Source organism: Athene cunicularia (genome assembly GCF_003259725.1).
Source record: "Athene cunicularia isolate RWA chromosome 18 unlocalized genomic scaffold, athCun1 chr18_part1, whole genome shotgun sequence".
NCBI lineage: Eukaryota > Metazoa > Chordata > Aves > Strigiformes > Strigidae > Athene > Athene cunicularia.
In genome coordinates this window covers 9,339,784-9,359,298 of record NW_020799123.1, presented here as the reverse complement: position 1 = coordinate 9,359,298, position 19,515 = coordinate 9,339,784, and the positions used below count along the sequence as shown (strand labels likewise).

The window sequence follows — 19,515 nt, the reverse complement described above, 5'->3', positions numbered from 1 at the left end:
AGCCCCGTCCCGCTGCTCCCCACAGCCGGGGGAGGCGCAGCCCTGAGCGGAGCCGGGCCAGGCCTCCCCCAGCGGCCGGGAGCTCCTGCTCTGAACACTCCCCCGGAGGGTCCCGTTTCCCAGAGGAGGGCTCATCCGCGCACCGGCAGGTTCGCCTCCGGTTGGGCTCTAAAGAAGTTCTTGTACAAAGCGGGCTGCGGAACAGAACGGCACCGTCCAGCAGCGGTGGCAGCCCAGACAGCAGGCGAGGTGCTCTCCCCTCAGCAGAGGGGCTCAGCACCGCCCCCGAGGAGCTGCGAGGAAAAAATCCTGTAACTCAATACGGAGAAAACGGAGCATTTCACGATTTGCAAATCCTGGTGAAAATGTCCCTCTTTCAAGATAAAACCAATGTCAGAAAGTCTGTGACTTAACCTTCAGTTTATCTAAGACAAAAGAGAAAAAAATGAAGATGAGAAAGGTTTTCAAGAAGGTTATTTAAATCAGAAATAGATTAAGAGTTAGTACAATATTTTTCATTTTACTAGTTTCAGGTTAAACTTAATTTACATAGTTAACTTGCATTACCATAGTGCGCTATAACACGTGGTTTTTCTTTAGTGAAGTTTATGTATAATCTTGTAAAAATACTTGTTATTTTGCAGATGCCGAAATATTATACTAAAGATGTGTTACCAGTTGAAAGTAAACACATTTTTTTCTATCTCTTTAGGCACTTTTATTTATTTTTAAATATTGTGAAGTCATGAAATAAACAGCGTCAGAATATCTGAAGTTGACAACTACCTACATAAAATCCCTCTTTTCAGCCCTGTAAGGACTGTTGTATACTAGAAAGTAAATATGGATTTAATTTTCCCCAGAGATAATTTTTGTGCAAGCCATACATGGAAGCTCTTTTGCTAGCTTAATTTTTGTGGTGTCCTTACAAGTCCTGTAAAACAGAGAACCTGTATGACATCTGCAAAATGGTCATTTATATTCAAGACAACATATAAGCAGCACACCACCAAACCCCTGACATTGGTTGGTAGCCCCATGGGTCTTGCTTTGATGGCTGAGGTTCAGTGTCCTTCTGCAACCTGCAAGGGTCACATCCCTCCCAGCTGCCAGGATACACCCTGCCCTGTTTCAGGGCTTTTACAAAGACTGAGGTAGTCCTGCTTGTAGAGGGATCCTTCCACCTCCCTCCTGCTACTCTGCAGTAGTATTAATACAACACACGCTTGCAAGAACATGCACAAGGCTTAACTGCTTTTTTCTGTATTACTCATGGGATTGTAGAATGTCACCATTTACATTCTAGGAAGCAATAGTGAAATGACAGTTAAAAGCTTGAAACTTGACTGATATTTCAACGAGAATATGTTTGCTGAGGTTTTGTTTTTAATTATACACCCAGTAAGAACTATGCTTAGAAGGGTGTAGTCATTGTGAAACGCCAGGGCTTTTTTACTTCTGGTTTCACTGAATTTTTTTGTTTAGGTAGATCGCAGGCATGGGTTTTGTCTTTTTCCTTTCCAGGTATCTTCAGTCATTCCCAAGATGCCTGAGGCTGATTTTTACATTTTGGAAGAAAAGGTGTTTTCTGCTCCAAATATTAGCTTATTTTTTCTTACGTTACACTTACACACTGTGGAAGCAAGGTTGTGTGCTCTGCTACACGAGACACAAGCTAGCTAGATGGGCAGTATAAAGGACTAAGCAGGGCTCAGACTGTTGCAGGAAAACATCTTGAACCAAAGGGAGGTGACTTCCACAGCACTGGAATGGATCTTGTGAGACATTTCCTTTTAAACCAAGTTAATCAAAACCAGCCCCGGATCTCTTTTCCTCAAGACCAGCCCACCCCTCAGGGAAACTTGCGTTCTTCTAGCATACAAACCTGCTAGTTTATCAGAGTTCAAATAAATCCGAACAAGTAGATTATCTTCCATTGAGACTAGCTTGAGTCGAGTTTATGTGGTAATTGCACACAAGTATCTTACTAAGAAGTGAAATACTTGAATTCTGTTTGAAGAAAGGCTGAGAGAATTGGGCTTGTTCAGCCTTGTTCACCACGCTCAGTGTTTAGAGGGTGGCTCAGAGAAGATGGAGAGTCCCTCTTCACAAGGAGGCACACGGAAAACACAAGGGGTCTCTCCTGGGGAGACTGGACACAGGAGGAAAATTGTTCATAATGAGAACAATCAACCACTGGAATAACCTCTGCAGGAAGTGGTGGATTCCCCAATGTTGGACACTTCTAAGATTCAGCTGGACAGGGGCTGGGCCACCTTGTCTAGACCGTGCTTTTGCCGAGAAAGGTTGGACCAGATGATCCTTGAGGTCCCTTCCAACCTGGTATTCTGTGATTTGATTCCACTTACTGTTGGACACCACAGCCTGGAGAGTCTAGAAAATAAATTTTTAAGGCAGTTATTAGAACCAGAGAGTTGACTTCAAAAGTTGTCTCCCATTGCTATTTTGTCTTTTAAATTACTCACAAGTTTCCTAAAATAATCATATTTTATAAGGGCTGTTTCCAATTTGTGTAGGTCCCCACTGTAATCGAGTTAGACTAAGATTGCCTTTATAAAGTAGTGAACAGATAATTTTGCTTTATTTTTACAAAAATGTAAAATTTTAATTTATTTTTACAAAAATGTACAGGACTTGCTTAGACCATTGATACAATACAACCCATTAAGATTTTAACAGCCAGCACTTGATTCCATTCTTATTTGATAATTCTGGGCTTCAAAAAGCGTCAACTATAAAGATTATTATCTACAATGCAGAAAGTTAAAATAATTTACTGTTTTCATAAATATTTCTCATACCTGAACATCTTTTAAGACATGAAAAATATAAGATGAGAACAGAATGTACTAGAAAACGACCTTCCTTATTATTAAAGAGACGCTGAGGTAAGTGGAGTACCAATGCACGGCACCAGTCTGACTCAGTTTGAGGAAAAGTCCAATTGCCATGCAAAGACAGAAAAGTACATGGTTGAAATATTTCCAGTTAAAAAAAAACCTTAAATATAATTTTTATGGACCCAAACCATTAAGTTTTAGGAGTCTTACTTTTCATACAACAGAAATATTCAGAATTTTAGCAAAGTCTCACAAATTTATTGTTGTATAAAAACAATCACAAATAATCAGGCTGAAGTCTTGTCAAATACAAAATTAAGTATAAAAATAGAACACAATATACAAGACTAGGAGTAGTTAAATATTACTGAAACCAAAGTAACACTGGAATTGTTATTTACAAAATCTTGCCTAATTTCAGACCATCTTGAGCTACAGTAATAATTTTTCTACCTTTTTAGGAGATTAACATGCAGATCTGACAGCTGTAAAAACTGAAATGGATGTATACAAATATATGTACATTGAGGCATAGTGCTTGGTAAAGACTGTTGTGAAGTTGTTTTTGTCCTTTACATGAGAACTTCTCCCATCCTCTCCCTGCACCCTCCCACTCCAAGTTATTTAACGCTTCACTGCAAATTCAGGAGGAAACAAGCTTATTTTAATGAAATGGTCTCCTCAGAAAAAAGAAACTTTGCTGTGGAATTTGTGACAGTTGGCCATTACAGAAGGATTTCTTGCTATGGGATACACAAATTACAGAGAAAGACAGCATGAAGTAGTCCCCGTTGATTAGTTTGGGCATTTAATATTATAAAAGTACTTATTGAACAAGCACCAAACATATCCACATTCAGTTGTGGAGAGCAATATCATGACAATAGATATATACATTATTTTAAATACTTATAGAAATTTAATATACAAATGGCTCTGAATATACAATAAAATAATGTGGTAAAAAAAATTAAAAAAAAAAAATCAAACTATGGTGAGAACACCACCATTAGGCACAAAGCATTTCTGGTGTTAGCAGTTTTAAGGGAAGTCCAAAGACAGACCACTTATTATTTGTCTGGGTATTTCAAGATGAATCCCTTCAAGATAATGCAAGAACCTATAAAAAGAAAAATAAAAGTTACTATAAAGGGGACAGTTATTTCCAAATACGAGGCAATACTTTTATTATTTGGAAAAGCAAATGTTCACCTTTCTAGTCCAGAATTATTTGACAAAATATTTTATTAAAATTCTTAACTACATTCTATGTTGTAGCAAGATTTAGGAAAACCAAAACTTACCTTCTTTTGGTCTTCCCTTGCTCTTTAAGCTTCTCAGACCTACAGATACTGCGAAGAGTGGGGAGGTATTCAAGTATGCTGGCTTGCTTATTACTCAGGTTTGAAGGACTTCTGGAAAACACAGTTCTGATGACTGCCAGCCTCTCCTGTGCTTTTTTGTGAATGCTAAAATGAAAAATGAAGCTTTATTGTTTCTTGTTCAAGAATGTGCAGTCCCTATTTTGCTCCTTTAAGATCAGATCCACTGTTTTAAAACTCTGTTAAACATACTGGTAGCCAGAACTGCATCCCAATGGACTCGATGCCTGCAACTTGTGACCGTGTGCTGCGTACACAGCAACACAAAGCTGCACCCAGAAATGTGAGGGACAGGAGTTTGTTTGGCCAATGCTCTTAGCTTAACTGTGGAGTCTAATCTGGGGAGGTCTTCACAATCTATTTACATCTGTGAGGTTTAGCCTATCTGTCAGACCAGGTAACCAAAAGCATCTGTGATCTTCAGAAATAAAAAGCTTCATGCAACTGGTACTTGCCAGAATGTTTAACTCATGGTATATTGGCCAAACTTGGTCACAGGTTAGAGAGATCCATTTTGACACTGTTCCTCTGGGTACTGAGTTCAAGAAGTCAAGAGTCTAACCTGTCTTCCTATTCAGAGACTGGAATAGGTTTTATTCACCTATTATGCCAGTTTCACATATGACAACTTGTTTATGTTGAAAACAATCTTTTATACCCACATTTGCTAGCAGCAGTGTATTCTTTGATCTTTTATAAAATATTAAAGGCTATTCTTCGTTAACATAAGTTACTACCAAAAAAAATCATTAAGCAACACCTATGCATTTCATACAGGCTCTGTATGACCAGGCACTGGATGAAAAATTTGCATGTCTAGCACTTGCAGAATTCATTTCAGTCCATCTGTCACGAAAAAGCCATTCCTTTAGGTTTTCGTTATTCTTTTGGGGGTGTCAGTGGTGTTTGTCTGTTTGTTTTCCAAGTAAATAGACTAGATTAAGGCTGCCATTCCTGAACAACATTGTAGTCAGGATATACAAACATGGGAAGTCATTTTGCTTGCAGAGATTGCCAAGCAGTCCATTTAAGCTTATACAAGCAAAGCAAACATATTCCAGCATTTTGAGACATACCGACAACATTCAAGTTGGTATGAATATGTACATAATCTGAAACAGTCCTACACCCTGTGAAATGCTTTTCTTGACAAGTAACTGCATTATATTCCAGACATATAAGCAAAGTATTACCTTGAATCAGCCGACTGACTGAAGGATACATGATTTCTTGTGTTTGAAATATGCAAAGTAAGTCCCTCCAGTTCATCACTTTCAGGTGTTTTACTGGTACTCCAAAAAGATTCCAGGTTTTGTGAAATATTAAGAGAACATTTGTTAAAACTGAGTGCTTCAATAGTTGCCTTTATTTCACTACAGCTCCGGGAACTCCACCAGTCAGTATTTTCTATACTGAATTCATCACAAAGACCATTTTTGATTTTGCCATTTGTCCAATTAAATCCTTCATCTCTGGAAAACTCCAGTGGTTCCTTGGTGTCAGTGTTTACAGAGCAATCCAAGAAAGACATGTTCTCCACAAATTCAGTCAGTGAATTCAGACACCGAAAAACAACGGCAGACCTCTTCTCTTTTGCTGAGGCTTTAGTTTTAATTTCCTTTTCTTCTTTATTCATCAACAGTTTTGATTCCTCTTTATTCACTTCAGCACACGATGTAGCACTACCTGATGGCAAAGTTATGAATTCAGCTGAATAGTTCAGTCCAGTATCAAATAACTCACTATCATCCAATATCACAAGCCTTTTCTGGTTCTTTGTTTTTTTAGACTTTTTTCCAGGGCTGCTTTTTCTAGAGCAACAACTGTTAGTAGATCTGTTTTTCGAAGAAACTATAGTAGTCCTTTCAATTATGGAGTTAGAGGTTTCAGACTGGTTTGAAAGAACTTGCACTGGTAAGGGAAGAATAAGTTCAAGATTACTATATATAAAATCCACTTTCTTCATCTGGAATTCTGTGAGAAGCTGTATCAATTTATTCCATTTCTCCATGGTTGTGATTTTGTGCTGTAAAATAATAATTGTGAAAAATTTATTAATACATTACATTTTTTTTTTAAAAATAAAAATGGTATTACATAAAATCTCATACTCCCAGCTTTGTGTTTGAGTGTTTTGCTTACAGAAGACAACCCCAGTTCAGATTTTGCTTAATAAGGACAGAATCCCCTAATTGCTACAACAAACCTTTTCAAAGAAGTTTGCTTCTAAGAAGATGCTATTCATAGTGTCGATTACACTCAACTATCTGCCAATCATTCAAAGTATTATCTAGTCAACTACAAAAATACCTTAAGAAATGTAAACAAATCTTCTGAAGGCAACAGGATATTCTTAAGGCCAAGCAATGTCTCTACACAGCCTGTATCACATTTTGGAAACTCCTGAAGACATGCATCAGCTTGAGAAAAATCGATCTTCGAATCAGTAGTCTTTTCAGAACAGATTACATCACCTGCTTTATTTGTCTCATCTCCTCCTGCACAAAGACAGATAACATGCTTTATTTGAAAAGAAACAACTGCATCACGAAATTGATTTTCCCCCTTTTATTCAATTCTTTTTCTAAAGGATACTGTAACTGTCACCTCTTGCTGCCGTTCTGAATGAATACAGCAACTGAAATTAGTCACCCCCATCCCCGTTTGTCATCCCCATTTCTTTAAGCGTTACCAATCTGCCTGCCCTCCTTTCTTTGCAAGTAAACATTTGAAATAGCCCAGGCTTCCTTTAATGCCCCACTGTTCTCTCTCTGTCACCTCACACCCCCACACCGGCTGAGGACACTCTTCCTGTATCCTTTGGGGCTGCTGCCCGCATGCTAGCTGTCCAATTTTTTAATTTTTTTTTTCCTATTTCAGTTCTGCTTCTTCTAGGTGAATTACCTACAACTCAGCTAAATGGATAAAGAACTGCAAACTCTGAGTTGAAGGGAAACTACTACTAGCTCCCTGCTCTGCCCAGTTTCACTACTCAGAAGAGGAGAGAGATAATTAAGTACCATAATGATGGATAATAAACAGGTGGAATATAAATCAAACTTTTAGTTCCTTATGCATACATACAAGGCTTTGAAGTAGCCAACCCCCCACCCCCAAACCCTACCCAAATGTTTAAATGGAGTCTTGGAGAAAGCTACCATCTATTCATACAGGTCTAAGAGAGGTTTGATTTAATGAAGTTAATGTTAAGATGGAGATTTTTAAAAAAATTAAATGAAATGAACCTACCATGATAGGCCAGACATTTGTCTTTCAAGAATCCACCTCCACTTCTAACCCAAAATTGTAAGTAGAGAACACTTTGTCTGATATCACAGTTATTTGTGGTTAACAGAGCAGCTAAGTCTTTTACATCTGTTCTTAGATTCTCAGCCAGACACAGCACTTGAAGATAGCTAGCAGCATTTATCTAAACAAAAGTTAGACAAAGACCACAGAAAACAATCTTACCAACTACTCAATACATCACACAAAAGCAAATTATTCTATTTATGCTTGCAATACATTTTTCCTTTCAATACAGATTAGTTTATTAGACTGCAGTTACATCAAAGCCTCCACAGAAGAGCAGAATACCAAACCCAAACAGTCCATGTCAGAGAATTAAGTTCTGTTTAGAAATTCAATTCACACACAATCTGCTTATGTTCCTGAAACCACATACACCTTACATCTCATCACCTGTGAACAGGTTCTAGTAAACTATACTCACTTCAAAGTTTTTTTTTTTTCTTTTAAATCTGTAATTGTCCGGTAGTCCAAAAGATTTTCAATTTCTCATTAAAAATTGCCCTTCTCAAAAGTTAGCTTCTTCTGATTCTTATTTATTGAGGTTTTTCATATAATACCTAGCTGCAAATAAAACTATTTGCTATAGAGAATACTAGTGTTTACATTAAAGAAATAACCCATAATATTTCTAGAATAGTTTCTATACTTTTTAATGAATGAACCAATACTGGCATAGTCAACTTTCACATCAAAACTATTAGATATATAATCTATGAAATTATTTACAACATCCTAAATCTAAATTGTGATGTTCTTAGTGTAATTCTCTGAAATATTAAGTTGTTAATAACTCTTCCATGCTAGTAAAAATTCCACATGTAAAGATAAATATATCCTATACATCTTTGCGTAAAACCTGAAAAATTAGTATTCTGATGAAACAGATATATTACATCAGATAAACATAAACCTACACCAACATTTAAATTTCAAACTTAAATTAGCTGACAATTACTTGCTTAGCACATATCTGCATTTCCAAATACAGACTTACCAAGGAAGGGGTTCTAAAGTTGATCTCTTCAAAATAGCCATCAAACATTAAGCTGAACGTTGGATCTATACAGAGAGACATCAGTGAACTGTCATGACATTATGTTCATAACCAGTTATTTTCTTCACCCATTAGAGCAGCCAGTATCTTTATTCAAATACTCACTATATAGTCTCCTCTCATTTAATTTTAGGTTTAGGGGCTGTGTTCAACCATCACCATTTAAACCATCTTATTGAAAGAGGCTCTTCTGTCTGAAAAGACCAATTAGTGTAACAAACACCACTCACCATTGGTAGTAAGAATTACAGGTCTCTTTGCAGTTGCCATGAATGTCTTTATTGCACTTAGAAATCCTGCATCTTCATCAAATATTATATCTACCTATAGCAAACAAATGAAAAGCTTTAACAATAGCTGCAAGCTGTGAATGCAGTCATGCTGTTAACGACCGAGTTAGACTTAACACAGAGTTCCTGAACATGCACAGGGCAGTGGCTGTTCATGCTTCAGGCAGTTCACTTGGATCTACCCAGAAGTCTCAAGGAGGAAGGGAAACAAAGGTTAAATTCTTTAAGTATTGTGAAAGGACATATTGCTCACATCAATATATTTCATATGGATTTTACCTCTTCAAAAAGAATGAGAGATGTTGCACTTTTTCTGTTGTGTTCTTCTCCTTCTGGTTCTTTGTTTATTGATTTAATTTGAGCATCTTTCTTTTCTTCAAGTGAATTCTGAGTATTTCCTGCAGATGGGTGAAGAATTGAGCAGGAAGCAAAGGAGGACTGAAACCATTTAATATGCATTCTAGACACTGGATTCAAAAACACTCCATGTATTAACTGCTTAAGAAAAATCTACACCGACACAAAAACTTAGAAATCTGACCTACATCCTTTTCTGATGTCTCATTTAAAAAAAACTGCAACAAATTTCCTGAGAATTCAACCATGTTTGGTGAAGGGCTGAGTATCTGTAAAATTAATTCTGCACCTAACCTGTTTGTGACCTACAGTGTCTTGGGGGCATGGTAATTCCTTCAAGACAGTGCACTGTGACTGCCTGAAGAGACAAGGACTAGACTCAACTGCCCCAGTTCTGTCCAGCACTTTGCTCGTGGCATTCCTTTGTACTCTCTGTGCAGAAATATTAGTTGTCTGAATGTATCGTTTCCTTTCTAAAAACCCGTCTTTAAGGCTTCCTGAGCCCATGAAACAGTTGGAAACATACTTTCCAATGTTAACAGACTCAAAGACTTCAGTGTACCCTTCTATGTATTAAAATCCACAGTCTGCAATCAAACATTTATTGGCTTTGCAAGACCTCTTAGTCCTGTGGCAGTCATTTTGATATACATATACCACCTAGCACAATGACCATTCCACACCAATCTGAAACAGGCACTGAGGTAATATAAAGGTGTATTTTTCTAGAGATGGTTTTTAATTTATCTTCTCTTACCTAAATGCTCTGAAAAGAAGAACCAAACTCAAAACAACTAAGGAAAGCCCACTGAACTTCAGACTGTCTGCACGCTAGTTAACTCTCCTAACACAGAGTAGTGACTACTTCCTAGATAGTGCATCACAGGTAACTTAACTAACTCTCGACAGCAGTTAGAGTGTAGTAAGTCTGCTCTACTCTTGTCCACACAGCTCCACAGGAGTGCTCCACACTATTAGTAGCTCCATAGCAGTAACAAATTATTAAATAACAATGCCTACCTTTGTTTTTTTCTTGAGATGTCACTGCTCCATCATTACCTTTGCGTTTGGAAGAAATTTTGAAATAGTTTGCAAGTGTTTTAGGGGGTAAGCTTCGCTTTAATCCTGCTCTTTTTGGTGACAGTGGAGGTTTTCTTGGTGAAATAACTTTCTTTGGAGAATACATTTTTTCTGCAAGACACGTTTTATATTAAATTGAAGCTGGAAATGTAATCTCAAACTGACATTTCTCAGGCACATGTAGATCAAATCCATTTTTGTATCTGGTAAGGACAGGTTTACTGTGGTGATTTCTGCTTATTTTACTCTTCTGTTGCAGGGAATGCTTTCGCTTCAAGTGCCATAGCACTTACTCCACCACTACAGAAATAACTTAAGATAATCAAGAGCCAGTCATTTTGATAAAGTCATTATTTAATTTGGTATGTGATTACATTAACCGACACAGTATTTATTATTGTGGCCAGATAAGCTGAAATTTGCTATCCTTTTTAAACAATTGATGTCTAAAAATTATTTTGGGAATTCAGTTCCTTGAAACAAAACAAAAAACCCCACACAAACCCCCAGATATAACCATGAAACTTACTTGGTGACTTGGTACTGCTACAACTGTTAAAAAAACAAGGCTTATGTGCATTAATGCCTTTTTTGTCCACTTGATGAGACTGAGTAGCTTCTTTTAGTTGAGACAGTATCTGTCTACCACTACGCTGGCAAGAGGCGTTGACTTCAAATATCTGCAACAGTATTTAATTTATATTAAATAAAATTAGGTATCTTGTATTACGAATGCTTTCAGATCACTAGTTACAAGTAAGAAAAATAGCAGTGAGGAAAGGACTCCACAGACCTTAAAACCAAGCTCCTGAGCACAAGCATACACCGCAGCAGTTTTCCCTACTCCTGGTGGGCCAGTTATCAGAACTGTATTGCAAAGGCTAGTCTCCTCCTCAAAATCAGATTTACTATCTTTAAAGTCAAGGCTGTCCAAAGAATCTGTAGAATTATTTAAAAGAAAAGAAAGGACTGTTCAAATCATTATCAATTCATGTCAGTTTTATGCCAACTTCAAAGGGAATATATATATATATATATATATATATATATATATGTATAATTTTTAATTCTATCAGCACCTGGATGCTCTTTGTCCTCCTTTTCCCCTTTCTGATTTCTTTTTTCTTCCCAGTCAGCTCTTTTTTTCCATTCTTTTAACCAACTATAAAAGGAAGGAACAGGACAAAATTTAATAAAATAATTAATAGTAACTAATTATTAATAATATTATTAAATTAATTATCATAATTAATAAATAATGTTGAATAAAGTGAATCAAAATCAGATGGAACAGAACATAAAACTAGGGGACATCAGCCACTTTTTATACCTCTCAAAAACGTATCAAGTCCTTTCAAATTAAAAAGTTGTAAAATTGTTCAAGGTTTGATTCTTTTGTAAAAAAAGATTCCTTCTTCATTCTCCATTCTATTATTTGATTGGTGTAAAACCAGGTCATTTACTGAACTACTTAAACTGTGGAAAATGCTTTATCATTCATAGTTTAGTGTTGTCAGATGGGTCTTTAAGTTCTGAGTAAGAGCCACAACACTGAAACCCGTTCAGAAAATTTAACCAAGAGCACAATATATTAGAAGGACTTGTGCACTAAATTACTGTCAAAAGCAGGGGCACTACATCAAGATCAGGATCATGCACGCTTGTAGGAAAATACAAACAAGTACTGATCAGCTGCTATTCCTCATAGTGTGTAAGCTTAAATAACCTGAAAAAAAAAAATTCCTACTAAAATTATAAGGGCATTAGCTACTTAAGTATTTCATTCTATCCCACAGCCTAATGTAGCATTTCATGTGTGTTTTTGTTTTGTACTATACCATACAAGCTACTGAGGTATTACTTAAAAAGAAACTATAATCAAAATATCTTTCACACCAACTGACAACACGTTTCCACAACTTTCTGGAAGTACCAAAACAACGGCCAAAACCACACACCCTCTAAGTGTTCAAGGATAGTATAAAATAACTGACTTTGCTTCTTTGAGCATAATCAAGTAATAGGATGTTTTGAGTTATTTTAAGAATGGCTCCATGCTCTCACTTCTGACCTGTGTAGCCTTTCAATTTCTTTCTTGTTCCCTACAAGCTCACTGGAATCTTGAGGCTGATATTTTTCTGTCCAGAGCATGTCTTCCTTTTCAACTCCTACAGAAAAAATAGCCAGTTTTAAATAGTTCTTAACGCAAAAGAGTTGATCAGAAGAGAATATTAAGACTAGACAGGATTTTTGCATCACAGTGGAAGGCTGACATACATTATACATTTCCTCTGCAGAGAACTATAATCTGACAGGAGGTGCAGTTACCTGAAAGTGCATTTGACTCTGATAAATATTCAGTGTCTTCTGGCATAACATCTTGCTTCCGAGTCTTGTTTTTTCCCAAATGTCTTGCTTGTCCTGCCTCTGCTTGTTTTTCTCCAGATATGGGGGAAATAATGTTCCTGGAAACTCTGGATTTTATTTCAGTCTCTGTACCTTCAAGTTGTTTTCTTCTTTTTGATTTATGGTCTTCTGTTTCTTTCCTTTTCCTCTTCGTTTCCTTCCAGTTGTCAGAATGTTTCTGATTTACCTCAGAACTTGCAGTGACATCTCTGTTTTCTAAGAAAAAAAAAATTACATCCTTTTAGAATTTCAATCTATGTCCATTACAACTCTACGTTTGTTTAAGTCCTATTTGAAGAATTTGGTCAAAATTACCTAAAACGTAGGATGAATTTACTTCCAAAACCAGTATTCATTCACTGAAACATTTCTGGAAATTCCAAGTCGCCTTTTTATGCTAGAGGGAATGCATGCGTGTGTTTTTTTCCTACGTAGAATACTAACCTTGTACATGGTTTTCAAACCCCAACTGTTCCGTTTGCTTTTTCAGAAACTTGTAGAAGTATTTTCTAGCAGGAAATTGAGAATTGCAAGACATGATCTCATCTAGTAAATCTTTTCTGAATGTATCAGGAAAAACTGGTCGGTGGCCAGAAATCTGTAAGACACACACACACACACACACACACACACAAATTATTACTCAAAAAAACATTTCACAGAAGAACAATGATGGTTTTGCATAATTTAATTTGATAGCTGTCTTGTTAAACCCAGCCATTAGCAGAAAGCCTTGAGAATTGTCTAATGTTATGATGCAGAATGCATAAATCACAAACGAGAAAAAAAACATCCAGGACTGACAGAGTTTCAAACTACAGGATTTTTTAAAGCAACAGAAGTCCTAACAAGTAACAAAACAAATTAAATTTTCTTTTCATTTTTCTTGTAACACAAACCCCTCTTTTTAAGTACTAACCATGGGTGTGGAACGGTTTCCAGTTAGTTTTGAATTCACAGTGGAAAATTCACCAAGTGAGAGAGTGATTTTTGTGACATCAATGACTTCAGTACTCAGTTCCCTTAGCTTAGTTAATAGAGGACACGATGGTGACTTTAATTTCCACATTGGATAACCTACAAAAGAACCCCCACCAAAAACAAAACAGGAAACTTGTTAACAAAGCAGAGATACAGTCGCAGACAAAACCTTCCCACAGTAAATAAGAGCAAATGCTCTTTTAACTACAGCTTTATTATGTCAAAGCCAAGCTTATTTAACTTACACTGCATCAACTTTTTATCTTTATGAAATTCACCTCCCACATTTGCACATTTTTGCATACACCGTTACTCCAGTAAATTGCTCCTGGGCTCTTTTTGCTCTAGGTAACAACCTGCGCCCCACTGGGTCTCTGTAGGACAGATGCTCACTAAGGATTTTGTTTGTTTATTGGTTGATTTGCAAATATAAATTCTGTCAAGTGCTATTATTCTACTTTCTGCTATTCTGTCATGCCCTTTCATAAGAACATTGTAGCACGCTCACTCACTTAGTGGAAAGAAATGGGCTGTTCTTTTCTCTTTGGAGAAATATTTTGCCTTTTTCAGAAGGAAATGGTTTCTGCCCCAGTCAGTCCAACATGATCTTTATTCTCTAAATTGGAACTTGAAAAACTAACTTTTTGGACTAAATATTAAGGATTTTGCATCCCCACCCATAAATGTATCCATTATTTTAGCACCGATTTAATTTGTAAATTGTGTATTTATAAACACCTCACTGGAAGATTTGTGACAAAAAACGAGGGAACTACCAATAACTCCAGTCACAAGAGTAAGTTCTGCTGTTCAAGTTTCTTTTCTGCACAGATTTACTAGAAAATATTATATACATTTACACAATGGCTGAACAAAAGCTTACAGTCATCCTTCTGCTGTACATGGACAACAGTCTTAAAATATAAACTTGCAAGAGAGTAGGCTTCCATTGCTGCTGCTTTCTTTGCAATCTGCCTTTTCAGTGACTCTGGCAATCCACTCATCAGGAATTCACGTTTTGCTCTGAACTGATCATCGTCTTGAGAATTTTCAGATGCATCTTGGCTTTAATGAAAATAGAAATTAAAACAAAAAAATCAGTTGAACTACCAACTATGTAAGGCTTACAATAGAATTTAATCACATTCACTTATACACTTGTGTTAGATATAGTCTGGGAGAACTGCTAAAATTAATTTAAATTTAGTAAGTTTACATTTAATTTTAAATTTTGTGTTAGACATTTTAACTGTAAAAAAATAATCTTTGTTTTTTTATTTTTATATGCAATTTAGGATTTATTTTTAATCACTCAACTACATTTTCAACCATCTAAAATGTCTCAACAATAGTTAGAGGAATACACCCTACAAAAAACCCCAAATTTTGCAAGAAGATTAACATATTGATCAGTATAAAACACATGACCATTTATATCACATTTCAATGTGTATTTAAATTAGTAAAATGAGAGAATGTTAAAGTAACCTTGAAATATATTTTGATTCTTAAGTGACTGCAATCTTGAAAACTGACCTGCTTTCATCAAAGATCACAATTGGTTCACCTGCAGAGCTTTGAGCATTTCTGCCTAGGAAGGAAGGTGCATATCCCAGTTTTCCTATAAAAAGAAAAAAAAAAAAGGGAAAAAAAAAAAGATTAGATTAGCACTGATACAGGATTCTAACCTTGCTTCTCTGTTCACTATCTATAGGTTCCATGTAATAACATCAGGGAATCTCCTTAAGTGAAAGATGAATATTTTAACAAAATTCATTACAGTTTTATTTCTAGTTATTTCACCACTACAGACATTATTTTCTGTAATATTTTAAAAATATCCTTAAATTAGAAGACAACAAAACATGATATACTATTGGCTGTTTTTCAGACAAATGTATTTTCCTCAAATGAAGAAAGAAATCAAAGCCGCACATGCAAATAATCTCTGCAGTATTAACTCATGTGATAAAAAGATATATATTGAAACACTATATAAAAAAAAAATCAGAAGATTAACGTACTGCAAAGGCAGCTTTATAAAATAAAGTTATAATAGTCAATAACTGTAATCAACATTACACAGATTCTGTAAGATGCAATTACCATTCGAGTTCTTCGCAACCTTCAAGTTTCTAGACTTTTTCCCCAAAACATCATTCAAGCTCCGAAGATTTTTTTGCTTCACATTCTGCACTGTAGTAGTGGTATTACTCAGTCCTGAATCTAAAATTATTACCAATTCCTAGAAGGCAAGCATATAAAATAAGAAAGGAAACAACTTTTCCTCCTTTATTAACAATACAATTTAGTGATCAGTACTGAGAAAACTGGAGAAAGTGCCTTGAGAGCTCAGAAGTTAGAAAATAATTTGAAGATTATACAATCCTTTTATTACAATTTACACGGGGGGGGGAAAAAAAAAAAAGATTTCCAATATATAAATGAAGGTCAGAATTAAAATTCAATCTCATCTAAATTCAAATGTCTGAAACATACACATTTGAAACAGACACCTTGCTGTCCATCAGGAAAGAGAAACAGTCACTTCTGAAGTGTGAGCACCTGCTGCATGTTATAGATCTGTGTGAGGATGAGCTTTCCAGTCTATGCCTGGCAGTTGCTTTACTATTTGACATTTACCATACCACTGCATAGAAATCTACCTTATCTGATTCTTTATAAAGAAATTTTTGCAAGATAAGAAACCTTTTGTCGCTCAAATGAATCACAAAACATTCAAAAATATATTTTTCCCCTACAAAGTACACAGGCTTACTTCATTTTCCTGTGATTTTTTCTTTTCAACAAGAGCTCGCTGTCGAGATGAGCGCCTCACAGGAGCTGGTGAGTCTTCATTAACCTTTGATCTATTATGACGTATAGCCTTTGCTTTTTCAATCAGCTGTTTCGCTTTGGATATATTTTTAGAAGTAGAGCTTATCTGCTAACAAAGTACAAAAGAACCAAAATACCCACCAATCAATAGCAATATATTCACATATAAGTATTTCACATATTAATATAATTTTTCACATTCATAAAAGCATATAATTTTATAAAAAAATTATTTGTATCAAAAAGAAAATGAAAGGATGAAAAGGAAGAGCAAACCAATGTGATATAAATACTTTTCAAAAGGGAGTGAGAGCCCTAGAAGGGCATCCTCCAATTTGTCCACAGAACAGTGACATTCTTAAGCATAAGGTGTTCTGCTGTGCCCAAACACTATGTCCCATCCTGAGAACCTACAGAACGTGAGCATGCTATTTTACTGGATTTTTGTGTTACGTTATGAAAAGTAGATACTATCTCAAATTCTATCGTAAATCACAGCAATAGTCTCTTTCTATAGGGCATCTGAGAACTGTCATATTGTATTACGTTAAACTATTACACAATACTGAATATGCATGTAACAAATGACAGAGCACAAAACCACAAACTTATTACATAAATTACCTTTATATTTTTGGAGTTAAACTCTTCATTTTTCATTGTTTCAGTTTTATTTGATTTTGTAGTTGCACCGATACGTGTAAACCTCATTCTAATTAGGAAAAAAAGTAGTAGGAAATTATTACTTTTTAATAAAGGGAAATGTTATTCTCAATCTCCTTTTCAAAAGTGTTTAAAAATACAGTGCTGCAAACAGAAGCAACCCCCCAGTTGGTGGTTGGGTTTTTTTGTTTGTTTTTTCTAATGTCTTTAGTGCAAACACATTATAATGTGCTTGCATATAATGGGCTATAATCAGCTTTGATTCCTCTGTATTATTACGCACCACAATCAGTATTCATGCAGCTTTGGTATGCATTCCAATCAATTTATAATTATGTCTTACTCTTAAAATACCTGCAGGGAAACAAAATGCAAAAAGAGAGAAAAAGATCTAAAATCTTTACCTTATTGGGCTGTTTCCTTCAAAGGGCACGGTAATCACCTCTGCTTTATACACGTTACTTTTCTTCAAGGATTGCTTGCTTGCTTTTGGTGTAGAAGTCTGTAAAGGACAGTCACTTAATTCATCTTCAGAAAAAGTATTTCTAATCCTGGGTTTTTTAGGTGTAACATCTTTTGGTGTTTTGATTTTCTTCTGCCTTAAACTCCTCCTTAACTTATTCACTTTTGGACTCGATGAAATACTTACATCTAAGGTGTTTTCCTTAGTAAGAATGTTAGTTCCTGAATCCTCATCTTCATTATAATTACTAGTATTTGAGACATTAGTTTCTTTAGTTTCTGAAGCCTTCCTTCTTCTGTTTCCTTTCTTCTGAAACTTTTTAGGTCTTTTGGTTTTAGTTCTATTGTTTTCAGGATTAGAAGGTGTATATTTGTCCACATGATCTTCTGGTACTCCACTTTCTAATCCTTTATTTGAAGCAATGTCATCTTCGGGTTCTCCTTTTTCTTTTGAAGACTTTCCAAGGGTTTGCTTTTGTTTTCCAGGTGCCTTTTTAACTCCACTTTTTACCACATCTGATGTTGGCTGCTTAAACGCCTTCATAAACTGATGTCTTTCTTCCAGAGTACATTTTGGCTTCAAACAATCGGACCCTGCAGTCTCTAGTACAGCTAACTCCAATTCTTCTTCTTCAATAACTACGTTAGATTTTCTTTTCTGAGTAACCTGCTCAGTTTGTTCACTGTCCAAAAAGGATGAGCTACTTTCTTTTTCCTGTACGCACTCCTTCTGCTTCAAGAAAATGGAAGCTATTTTCCTAGAGCCCTTTTGCTTCTTATGTAATGGAGCTAATTTGGGGGGAATGGAGTGAACTTGTGCAAGGACAGTTACTGTTCTAAGTGGTAGCTGTTGAGATTCCTCACACTTTTCTGGATCACCAATACTATCATTTTTGTCCATTTCATTTGCTGTAGCAGAATTGTCCATTGCTGACTTTGCATCTTCTTCAACAAGACTGATATAATTTTCTTCCTGACTCTTCAAGAAGTCCTCAAATGACACTGTTATTATACTATTATTTACCTCTGATGTCTTATCATCCATATGAGCTTCAAAACTGGAGTCACTAATAGTAGCATTACACTCAGCTCTTGTAGGTGATACCATAGTTTTCTTATCTTCAGTTTCCTTTTTACACTTCTCATTCAGCTGGTTTTCAGATGAAAAACTTTCAGACAAATCCATATCTACTTTGCGCTTCCTTTTCCTCGGTTTTCTTATCCTATTTTTTGTTCCATTTATTTCACAACCACCTTTCTTTGTGGTTTTTTTGTACATGACAGAATCTGAGAAGCTCTCTCTTTGAACATTATCTTTTGCTAATTCTCTTGCACATTTTTGGTCAACTAAAGTACAAGTAGCAATAAAATCATTACCGTCTTGTTTCAGTCCTGTTGTTTCTCTGCTGTCATCACTACTAATTTCTATTTCATGTTCATTCATAGATTCTTTCATCTGTCTTAGCTTATTATTTAAATTAACTCTCTTCCCCTTCCTCTTCCGCTTTAAACGTGGTTTAAAAGGTGACCTACAGTCTTTGTCATCAGCATCCAACGGTGTTTTATTTTTTCCAGCTACAACTGGTAATGCAGCTTTTTCAGTTACTGATGTCTTTTTAAAATAATCCAATATATTGTTGGGTTTTGGCAGTGACAACACTTTATCCACTGGTTTTGTTAATGGTGAAAAATATCTTGTGATTGTTTTCACAGAAGTATCTTCCTCTCGCCGTTTCTTGCATGGCTACAAAAAAGTTCAACATCAACCTTAGCTTTTAAAAACTTTAGATGACTTAGCAATATAAAGCAGTATCTGCAGTATACATTAG

The 19,515-nt window shown here is 35.8% G+C and overlaps 1 protein-coding gene across 1 annotated transcript; it reads right to left on the bottom strand.

Moving 5' to 3' along the window:
- Positions 1-2,659: 2,659 nt before the first annotated feature.
- Positions 2,660-19,426, bottom strand: ATAD5 (ATPase family, AAA domain containing 5). The gene is made up of 22 exons (XM_026861225.1): positions 17,629-19,426; positions 17,186-17,273; positions 16,503-16,667; positions 15,830-15,968; positions 15,260-15,344; positions 14,607-14,788; positions 13,662-13,819; positions 13,187-13,340; positions 12,665-12,958; positions 12,408-12,504; positions 11,416-11,498; positions 11,130-11,275; positions 10,866-11,016; positions 10,277-10,447; positions 9,179-9,297; positions 8,840-8,933; positions 8,550-8,614; positions 7,493-7,673; positions 6,554-6,741; positions 5,437-6,269; positions 4,166-4,330; positions 2,660-3,981 (listed from the first exon to the last, which is right to left on the bottom strand). The coding sequence occupies exons 1-22, from the start codon at positions 19,140-19,142 to the stop codon at positions 3,903-3,905; spliced, it is 5,151 nt and encodes a 1,716-aa protein (XP_026717026.1). The 5' UTR covers positions 19,143-19,426; the 3' UTR covers positions 2,660-3,902.
- Positions 19,427-19,515: the final 89 nt, after the last annotated feature.